Source organism: Erpetoichthys calabaricus, chromosome 10, assembly GCF_900747795.2.
Source record: "Erpetoichthys calabaricus chromosome 10, fErpCal1.3, whole genome shotgun sequence".
NCBI lineage: Eukaryota > Metazoa > Chordata > Cladistia > Polypteriformes > Polypteridae > Erpetoichthys > Erpetoichthys calabaricus.
Genome location: NC_041403.2, coordinates 75,785,202 through 75,797,022, shown reverse-complemented (window position 1 = coordinate 75,797,022; position 11,821 = coordinate 75,785,202). Strand labels below are relative to the sequence as shown.

The window sequence follows — 11,821 nt, the reverse complement described above, 5'->3', positions numbered from 1 at the left end:
TTTCCCCTTATACTGTTTTATTTGCAGAGATGAATGCAGATAGCAGAAAAAAGTTGACAGACTTCATTCTTTGAATAAAAGACATTCCAAAAAAGAAAACTGTCTTTTATTAAAGCCAACCATGGCTACAATCGTGAGTCACAATAAATCTGTAATGCATTATTGTTAAACCTTTATTTGGCTAATGGCATTAAGAGAGTCTGCATATTACTGCTCTTGAAAATGAATGAAGCTGCACACCAGAGGATGGAGAAATCTTGAATTCTCCATGAGCTTTTAAAGCAGACACGTCCTACCTGTACAGAGTGTACTTTGTTTTTTTTTTTCTTCTAAATTTGAAAATGTGCAAAAACAAATGTGGGCACAAGTTTTGTTTTTAATTGCTTTGAATTAAAATGAACAAATGTATCAGGTAGTGGATCAATTATAATTAACTGGCATTTATTGTGCATTGTATTTTGCTCAAAATATAAAATATAGTGGTAAACTAAAATCTTTGTCATAAAAATACTTAAGATTTTTAATCTAAAGAAGAAAAATCCACATTTAATTTAAAAACAAAATGTCATTATATATTTTTAACAGCAAATATTTTAGAGTGACACTTACTTTCATTAAAGGTCGGACTATGTCCGCACACCATTCTACTGCTTATTTTATAATTCACTCCATCTCATCCACTTGGTAGGTTGAAAAACTTGGCACTTGATTATATTATTTGTCTAGCTACCTATTACAAGCTGTCTAAAAAAAAGCCCATTGTAATAATACACTCGTACATTTTCTGCTGTGGAGAAAAACACATTTTTGCACAACATTTAAAATGAGGCCTTCACTTTCTCAAGGTGATCCACATTGAACAATTGGGGGTCCCAAGCCATAAACCAGCCAGTGAAAGTTGGAGGCTCATGTGCTTGCCGGATTGTGACAATTGGGGTTCCTTTTCTTCCAGAAGGGTCTGAATCAATGTAACCCTTGGCTAAAGTAAAAAGAAAAGAAGAAACAATAAATGCAGAAATTAATAGCAGGAACAGAAAGTGTATTCCATTGTCAAATTGGTAGGTGGCTACAACTAACTGCTGTCCACACATTATTAAGTAATTTGTCTTCCCCTTAAACCAGACTTAAAGTACTATAAAAATTAAAATGCCATCTGAAAAAATTAGGTTATAGTATTTACCTGGCTTGGGCTTGATGTCAAAAAATATGTACACAAATACTGTGATGGGTACAAAAAATATATTGTGCAATATGCTACAATATTAATGACTATTAGTTAAAAAGAGGCAGAAGTGATCAAGTTTAACGTGTTAATTACTGGCACTCAAAATTTCTGGCTTGAACATGTGTGACATGCCGATGAAAAAAAGATGAAGCATGGAGCTGAGTGCTCATGTCTAGTCAAGTGACAATAAATAGGAAATACATTTAAAAATGTTATTAAATCTTTCATGTAAAAGCTCAAAAACAGGGAAAGACTTCCAAAAAAACCATAAAAGGCTAGACTTGCCCTCATTTCATGTCAGGACCCTCCTGGATTGTCCTCACCCCAGGCAGCCAAGGCCCAAACTCAAAAGGGAGTATTTAAGTCTGCACAGGTCCAAAATGGGGCTAAAACTCTTAAATTTAAAAATGTCTCAAAATGTCCACAAAAACAGAGAAGAGGAAAAACATAAAAACTTGTGATCCAAACAAAACCCTCCAAGTGTATATCTAAAGATTTATTAAGAAGTTTCCACAGGATCACAATAACTGAAGGCAAGGCAAAAAGGAGCAGCGTTCAAATTTCTTTTTTATGTCTTTCTTGCTCATGTATGATTCATCTATTTGTATTAATATTATCATTTATTTTAATTAATTGCATTATACTTTGATTTTTATTATTTTTGTGTATTATTTCATTTCTAACTGTCCACGCTTGTTCTGTTGTGTTCCATGTATTATGTGGGTGGTCTCCCAAGAGGCAAGGACAGCTGCCCACCTCCATCAAGCGATTGCCCTCAACCCTACAAAGGCTGAGGGAACACACAGTTTCCTGCAGTACATTGTATGAGATGGGTGTTGGTGAGTTCTTTGTGATTATTACTGAGATTTGTTTCTCTGCCTCTTTTGGAACTTCTTCACCAGTAAAGTGCCTATTGTGCTACAGCAACTCCTCCTGGTCCTTCTGTGCTCCTTGGAGCTTTTTGTATTGCAAAACATTTTTGACAATAAATCTTATATTTTCTAAAACATCTTTGTTTGCCCTTTTGTCATACAAGCTGGCTGATGGATATTTACATTTGTGGGGCTTTTTTGCAACACTTTTTTGGAACTTTGTTTGAAGGAACTCCCAAGTTCACGACAAGCAGAAATTGGATTTTACCCAAAAGCCAAAGCCTAAGGCAACCAAATCCAATACAACATCCAGTTCTCAGTACCTTAAAGCAAAAGCAGGGATCAAAAGTCAAAAGATCTAAATGAGTACAAAAAAGTAAGAATCAAGAACAAACCACAAACACAACATTTATGCTTGTTGTGATGAGAGATTCTGCATATAAGTTGAGAAATATTTTGTATGTCTTTATTTGTAATTTAAGCAAAGCAATGTAATTTAGTGTTACATTAGTGAGAAGCATTCATGTCCCCCCCCCCCTTTAGGACGACAGAGTTGGGGGAAGTGCTTGAAACAAATGTTTCTCTGCTAGAGTCTCTCTCTCATTCCCCACACAAAGCCAGGTTGCCTAACTGCCAAGCTTTACCTCAACAAATGGTTTTGGGGGCATGGCAAGTGTTAAGATGTTCTATTCCCCCATTGGTCTGAAGTATGGCTGTTTGGAATTGGCTTGTATCAAAAGCTTTTAAGTACCATGACGTCCTATTGGCTCTAGGGGTTGGACAGAAAATCTATAAATTTACTTGCTTAACCTCACACTCTCTCTCTTACTAACATCTGATGAAGAAGCATCTCTTACCAAACTGATGAACTGAAAGGACAACACAATGGAGAGCACAGCTCGGCAGCCATATTGAACAGACATGTGGCTGAAAGCTGACCACAAATGAACTAGAGACATTTTAAGTAACTAATAAGTCTGTGTTCTGCCTGAAACTACACATCACCATTTAATCAGGTTGTATGGTTGCCAATATTCAAATGTACTTTGCATATTGTTATTATTTATGAATATTACCAATACTACATTGTTTAAATTGTAATTTAACTCTTGCTTGTCTTTTACTACACCTAATTGCCTAAGGTTTTAGATGTAGAAGGGAAGGTGTGAAGAAGTTGTATACTATAATACCTTATAAACAGTGGAAAGTCTGTGAGATTTGAGGTGTTCTGACAAAGGCTACATATTAATAATACAATAGGGGAAAGTAGAGTAATATAGTACTCTATCAAGACAAAACAAGGCTGAACATCTTAATACTCAAAAGTTTTGCCTTAAGTACAGCTGTGCCCATAACCCCAGCTTCACATTTAGGTGGCCATACCTCCTTGGGATCTACATAAAGGAAACAGGACATATCACAAACAACACTCCACAGAAACACAGAAGCAAAACAAATGTTAAAATTACAAAAATATAAAGACAAAACTAAAACCAGAATTAAAACCAGAATATACCCAATAATGGATTCAGCGGGTTGGAAAATGGATGGATGGATGGATGTATAAACAATAACAAAAATTAAATAGACAACAAATAAACTTGACAACCCTGGCTCAACAGTACTAAAAAAAGTCTTGAATCTGTCTGTGAAGATTGTAGGCACTATCAGAGATTATTGCCTTGAATTTCTAATAAGGAATTATAAAAAAACAAAACAAAAACAAAACAAAACAAAAAAAAACAAAGTCCATAGGGTATTTTAGTATGAAGCAAATAAACTATTGGACTGGAAGCAGCATTGATAATGAAATTCCTGGTAACCTGGAACAATAAAGATTTAACTGATCTGTTCATCTGTTTATTTGAGGAAAAATGTTTTAGTCTCTCTACACTGACTAACACTAGCTAAAACATCACCAATGATGGCTGGACCAGTAACTTTCCAAACCAACTGCTAAATTAAGCATACCAAAGAATAAAGAAGAAAATCTGTAACAACTCAGGTTAATCTGTCTTCAAAACCAATTTGAAGCTGAAATGTAAAAAAAACCCAAAAAACTCTTGATAAGAAAAATAGCATTCAAAAGTAAAAAAATGTTAATCGAATACTCAAAGAAAATGGGATCATATCACATAGTTAAAAGCCACAACTTGTCTGTGTAGAATATAGCATGTTATGCATTTTACATGATGCAGATTACAAATGTTGAAACAATAATTGGCAATAATATTAAATAAAAAATGTAATATAAAAACTGCCGGTGGCACAGTGGTTAAGAGATACTGCCTCACAGCTCTTGCGTTTAGATTCCAGGTCACTGCCTGTGTACAATTTGCACATCCTCCCTACATCTTCATCAGTTTTCAAGCTACATCCCAGTAATGTTTATGTTGTTCTGCAGCTGGGAAATGCACATTGTATAGAATAGTCACTTCCAAGTTCAGTCCTAGGAGACCTCTGTGGCTGCAGGTTTTTATTCTAACAAATCTCACGATCAGTGTATCATTCTTAGTTTTAACTGATCCCACTGTTTTGTGACCTGCCCTTTTTATTTTCTTATTCTAAGAAAAGATGAAATATTTTTATTTTTGGCAAAATTTGAAATGCTCAAATCTCTTTTGCCATTTTCTTCTGTATCCAAACACTGACAAAGCTAAAAAGAGCAATTGCTTCAATGCCATACTTATTTCTTTGTTTCTCTGTAGGAAGTGTTTCTTGAAGAGCAGACAAGTTAACACAGCAGTGTACTAATTGTTCCCCATTAACATTCAATATCGTTTGCACCTCTGTCTGCATTTCTCATTGCTAATCATCGGTATGTGGATACAATTAAGAAAGCAAACTTTACTGAAAAGGGTAAATTAAAAAGTAAGCACTTAAAGCTATGGCAAATAATACAAATATTCACAAATTTCCTAGAAATACACATAGGCAAGATAACTAAACAATGAGATGAATTAAAAGTAAGAAAAAATGCCCTGATTGTAAAATTGACTGGAACAAAATCCTGCAGTCATGGGCAGTTTCTCAGCACCGAACCTGAAAACAACTGGTATAGGCTATTGTAAGTATGACAACCTGCGTTGCTTCTTTTCCTGAAGGCATATGTCTTTAAGAAATATGACATCCTGTTGGCACACAGCAAATAAAGCCACTAACTAACTAAGATGCATATTAAGTTATCTTTTTCTTCTTTTTTCAGCTGCTCCCATCTTTTACCATATCTTCCTATCCTCTGCATCTTGCTCTGTCACACCCATCATCTGCATGTCCTCTCTCACCACATCCATAGATCTTCTCTTTGGCCTTCTTCTTTCCCTCTTGCCTGGTAGCTCTATCTTTAACATCCTTTTCTCAATATACCCAGCATCTCTCAGCTGCACATGTCCAAACCAACAAAATCTCGCCTCTCTGACTTTGTCTCCCAACCATCCAACCTGAGCTGACCGTCTAATGTCCTCATTTCTAATCCTGTCCATCCTCGTCATGCCCAATGCAAATCTTAGCATCTTTAACTCTGCCACCTCCACCTCTGTCTCCTGCTTTCTGGTCAGTGCCACCGTCTCCAACCCATATAACATATCTGGTCTCACTACCGTCCCGTAGACCTTCCCTTTCACTCTTGCTGATACCCGTCTGTCACAAATTACACCTGACAATCTTCTCCACCCATTCCACCCTGCCTGCACTCTCTTCTTCACCTCTCTTCCACAATCCCCATTACTCTGTACTGTTGATCCCAAGTATTTAAACTCATCCATCTTCACAAACTCTACTCCCTGCATCCTCACTATTCCACTGACCTCCTCTCATTTACACACATGTATTCTGTCTTGTTCCTACTGACCTTCATTCCTCTCCTCTCCAGAGCATATCTCCACCTCTCCAGGGTCTCCTCAACCTGCTCCCTACTCTCGCTACAGATCACAATGTCATCAGCAAACATCATAGTCCACGGGGACTCCTGTCTAATCTCGTCTGTCAACCTGTCGATGAAAACTGCAAATAAGAAAGGGCTCAGAGCCGATCCCTGATGTAATCCCACTTTCACGTTGACTGCATCCATCACTCCTACTGCAATCCTCATCACTGTCACACTTCCCTCGTACATATCCTGTACAACTCTTATGTACTTCTCTGCCACTCCCAACTTCCTCATACAATACCACAACTCCTGTCGAGGCACCCTGTCATATGCTTTGTCCAGGTCCACAAAGACACAATGCAACTCCTTCTGGCCTTCTCTATACTTCTCCATCAACACCCTCAGAGAAAATATTGCATATGTTGTAATTGCATCTGGCATATCTAAATAAGCCTTGTGTGAATGAGTGTGGGTGCACATGTGAATGTATCCTGTGATGGATTTGTACCCCATCTAGGTTTGGTTTCCACCTTTAGTCCAGTGTTGTCATAGGCATGCTCTTCCCCTGTCTTTGAATTATACCACCTGTTAGAAAATTGATGGATGGACATAAAAAGTACTTGAGCAAGTGGACCACAATGTAAAAGAAAATACTTACATGAGTAATTTATTTTCTTCCATGGCAGTTTTAAAATCATTTCATAATCCAATTTATAAAAAGGATAGGTATGTAAAAAGCACATTGAAATGTAGGCATTCAGTTTAAAAGGCGCATGAATAACATCTGAAAAATTATTCATGCCTTTAAGAAAAGAGAATACATCAATTTAAAAGCACTATGATCTTTTTTGGACTTTAAACAGTTGGCTTATGATATTATTTACACAGACATCCATCCTTTATGAGTACTTTTTTCCATAGTGGCAGACATGCAGAAATAAAGCCAAAGCTTCCAAAACAGGAAAAAAAAACAACTGTTTGTCAAAGTTGTGGAATTTATTTGTTGAATTAAAACAGAACAAGTAGAATATATTGGCAACAGAGGGTCATTACCTAGCACGCTTGTCAAGGTACTGAGGCACAGCTGAGGATAGCATAATAAAAAACACATGGAAACGATCTGTTTCTTAGTGCTGTAATGGAAACAATAATCTTCGTTGGGTTTTTAGTCGTCCAGTTTGTCTGATTAGCAATCTAAAATTACTCCTATATGCATGGCTCTGGATAGACTCTCTACTAAAATAACTAGATGCTGTGATCTTCTGGTTTTCAGTGACTGTAGCTTCAGATGTGCAGGTGGTTATGTTCAACCTGCCACATCAATCACAAATTAAAACTGGCTAACATTGTGAAAGACACCATGAACACCTTCATGTCTGTCTTACAGATGTTCTGCAAATGTTCTGTGTACACGTTTCTAGGACTCTTATCATTATCAATGGATACCTCTCTTTTATGAGGCTGTTGGCTGCAGTTTGCGTAGGATAAGAAATTATACATAAAACACTTTGATAAGTCAAAACATACTATGTAAAATTTAGATCAGATGTCATCTGTGGTTTTAATTTGTAATATGACATATAGATTCATCATAAAAATGTGGAAAAGTTATTATTTCTTCCTTTAGAAACTTGGGAATGGAGCAGAAGCTACCTTACTTGAACTCTACCCCCCTGTACAGCTGGCAGAAAAATTGAATTAATTCATGTAAAGTAATGTTTAAATTGTTATTCAGAAGTACTGTGAAAAGAGCAGAAAAAGTATACTTGTACTTATAAATATAAAAATCCATCTTATTTATGTGTATGACTGCCAACAGGAAGAACTACAGAGTTGAATATGAAGCTTTTTCTAGAATATGTTATTATATTGCATGTGACATTTATTCTTCTTGTCTTTACTTATGCAGATATCTAAAACATTCATGCAATATATAAACTTCAGCATTGGTCATCAGTTGACGGAGTTAAGACTTTGATCAGGAGATACTCAGAAAAATGAATACTTCTGGTATAACAGTTTTTTAGTCCTGCATGTACGGTACAAGATGTCACACATTACACTGTAACTTTTATATGAAAATAGTTATTGTGGTGTCATTTGTTAAACTCCACACATGAACCTATGTTGATCAGTATATTGAAAAAAGTGTAGATAGTATCAGATGTTGCTGAGGCACCTTTTCAGGAGATTTAGCATGGTCAGTGAGCCAGGTAATCACTGTAAGACCCATCCATCCATCCATTTTCCAACCCGCTGAATCCAAACACAGGGTCACGGGGGTCTGCTGGAGCCAATCCCAGCCAACACAGGGCACAAGGCAGGAACCAATCCTGGGCAGGGTGCCAACCCACCGCAGGACCTGTAAGACCCAATCTATTTAAAAATGGTTTCATATGAAAATGCACAGAGGGCTAATTGCTGATTTAGGATTATCTTAGGGCGAATGAATGTTGTTGCTGTGTGACCAAGCCCTGCAATGGACCAATGCCCTATCCAGTTAAACCCTGTGTTGAAATGCTCTGCCTTCACCTGAATGGAACTTTTTTCACGATTTGTTGCTGTATAAAATTGTCAGGGAGACATACCAAATTCTGTAAGACAGCAAATCTTCCTTCCACAAATATTGACAAGAATAAATTGAACCCTAAAAATCATTGGATCTCTGGTAGAAGTATGAAGTGTATGAAGTGTAAGCTCTGAAGTGAATTACCTATATTTGGTGCTCCAGTTTTCTCAACATCATTAGCATCATCACCAATCCACAAGAAGATCTGAAAAATATAGTTCCAGTCAAAAATGATAACTATCATCTGAAATAAGATCTTTCATGTTAAGCTTTTTAAACAAGAGTCATTTTTCAAAGAAATAATCAAAAATATGACTCATGCTATGGTACACCAATAAAAGAAAAAGATTTCTTTGAATTTGTCCTTAAACATTAACCTTTTCAGGTCCGTCACCGTTATAATGTGTCTGACTAATTTCTTCTTTTGTTGTAGTAAGGTGTTTAAAGCCTCTTTCACTAAGACTTGCAAGATTTTTTGTTTTTTTTACAATACCATCTTGCTATTTTGATCTATTCTTCTTCCTCCACATGCAAATTTTAAACGCCTCTACCCTTGTACTTTCTTCTTTCCCAAAAGTTCAGGTCTCTGAACTGTATAATGCTAGGCTCCAGAACACAATCTTAAAAATCATTAACTTTACCTTGAATAATGTGTATTACTTAGTTAACAGCTCTTTTATGGTTATCTTTAAATACTCAACTGTCAAGAATGAACAAATTTAAATGACAAAACAAACCATTTTTATACTAACCCAGAATGGGATTAAGAGGGCCTGAAAATGTCATGTCATTTTATATTGTTTATTTTCTCAACTGTACCTCTGTCTACTGAGAAGTTTAATATATTTCTTCTTTCATTTTTACTTCTTTTTCTACAAAATTTCCTAAAATGGTGGTATGTACATCCGAATCTGACTGCAAGGAAGTATTTCTTGGGCTCTACCAGGAAAAATACTGATAAAGTTGTTTCTTTCCAGAAAAAATCTATCAGGGGTGGAGGTGAAGCACCTAGTGAGACACTCATTTCGACTGGCTTTCTGCTCTGAGACAACTGTCAACTGTGGGACCTTATATAGACAGATATGTGCCTTTACTGTATTTATCATCTGCAATCAATTGAATTGATGGTGGACTCCAAACAAAGTGTGGAATCCTCTCAGTGATGATCAGTAGAATGGGATTTACCCAAGCCAGATTTCAATGGTCCAAGCAAAGGGTCTGAATACATGCATCAATGTGATTTTTCAACGTTTCATTTTTAATAAATTTGCAAAAATTTCCAAAATCATTTTTTTTGCTTTGTCATTATGGGGTATTAAATGTTGCTTGATGAGGGAAGAATTTTATTAAAATAATTTTAGCATAAGGTGACCATGTAACCAAATATGAATAAAGTAAAGGGGTCTGAATACTTTCTGAATTCACTTAATAATAGGTCTGCACTTTTCTATATCAAAAACCTTTCAAAATACTACAGACATATCCAACTGGCAAGAGATCATCTACTGTAGTACAAAGGCATCACCAGATTGGCACAATTCCAAAACCAAATACACACCTGGTCTCCAGTATCGAGCAACATTACATCATCAGTGGCCAGGTCCGACTGCGTAAAATCTCCAGGAACTTCTTCTGCCTATTGGGAAAGTTGAAAACTTTAATACACCTGTAGCTGAAGACAGAACAAACAAATGCAGAAATGCTCATCTTTGAACAGTAATGGTATAACTCACAATCAAACGGCCAGTTTTGTTTGAGCAGCCAAAGAGACGAGGTGGCTTAATTACTTTCTGGAGACTCTTTGAAGTCTGGTACTCTTTTTTGCCACCCACTGCAGCCCAGAATCCAGCTGTAAAGCCGAACATACAAATGAACAAAAAATCACAACTTGTTCTCATTTTAAAACTATGCAAGTACTCAGATATTATTAAATTCTCAAGAAAATAATGCAGGTCACATTGATAATTTAATGTGCATTGGTGTCTTCTGAAATGTCACTGCTTAAAGCAGTAATCAGTAAATTGTGTGTGTTTGTGTGTTGATTTTAACCATGTATTAGTTACTATAAATCTGGGCACAAGAACCAATTTTATTGTTTTGAAAAGTAGATCTACCTTTTTTATGAGTTTTATGTTTCACATGTTTTGCCTTTTGTGTTCTGAACCTGCTCTATGCAGAACAGGGAGCAAGAATTTATGTAGGTATAAGGCAAGAATGACTTGTATGTATATTTAGACACTGATAATCACACCCACAAATGCAATGTTTGGTGAGAAGAAAACTGTTCAAGAAGAAGCCCAGACAAACACAGGGAGAATATACAAACCCATTCAGAGAACATGCCAAGCCAGTATCAAACAAAGATTAAAGAATTGTGAATAAAGAGGTGGCAACAATTCCAACTGATTTGTGTATATTTGTGAGTGGTGGGAATGCCGGCATTGTTGAGGGCATATTTAGAGAAAATGTCACCATACAGGTACGACATCAGATTTTTAAAATTATTTAAACAACTGCAATATTTGCTTTAATAAATACTAAAGTGTCCAAACATTTTGTTTAACACCAATCTTTGTTGAAGTCTGTTTTGTGTCTGCTTGTATGTCTACACTATGTCAAAAAATAGCCTGAGAAAATGAACAAATATAAATATTAGGTTGAAAGCTAAGATACAATGGCATAAAATGCAGATATTAATACTAACACAGGGAAACAAACATGATAAAACTCAGCCTTAGAGCAGAGGAATTACAATAATCAAGTTTCAAGCAGTCATCCAACCAAACGGCCAATCCTACCAGGTTCTTTTCCCTCACTGACATCTGTGACTTTTCCTCCCAATACGCTGACCACATGTTTTGCAGCAGCCATTTCTTCATCTGATGCTCCAACTCCCTTCCACACATATGTACCCTCAGGTGCTTTCAGCACAAATACATCATTGGTGTTCAAGGAACAAGCAGAGGCAGACACCTTGAAAACAGTAATAGGCTGCATATGAGAAACCTGAACACTTAACAGGCAACACTTAGCACTACTGAGCTTCATTGTAAAACACTACAGTGTCAGTTTGAAATTTGTCTATTTAATTTAGTTCATTGTATTCTTTTATGATGTTCCCACTAGACAGGCTCAAATCTGTGTTTACACATTTAATACAATTAAAATTAAAAGTACTATGTAATATACAGTATATCTAAAAATATACCTATTTAAATATACACACACACTTCTAAAAATGGTAATGTAGGTAAATTGTATTGCACTGTAAAGTAATGTAAAATAAG

General features: G+C 36.1%; 1 protein-coding gene across 1 annotated transcript in view; it reads right to left on the bottom strand.

Moving 5' to 3' along the window:
* Positions 1–87: 87 nt before the first annotated feature.
* LOC114659160 (scinderin-like) overlaps positions 88–11,821 on the bottom strand; it is a 41,279-nt gene continuing 29,545 nt past the window's right edge. Inside the window, exons 13-17 of the mRNA XM_028811451.2 lie at positions 11,333–11,507; positions 10,268–10,383; positions 10,093–10,170; positions 8,679–8,739; positions 88–979 (exon numbers count right to left, since the gene is read on the bottom strand). Coding sequence (XP_028667284.2) covers positions 819–979; positions 8,679–8,739; positions 10,093–10,170; positions 10,268–10,383; positions 11,333–11,507 — 591 coding nt within the window. The 3' untranslated portion in view covers positions 88–818. The remainder of the gene's footprint in view (positions 980–8,678; positions 8,740–10,092; positions 10,171–10,267; positions 10,384–11,332; positions 11,508–11,821) is intronic.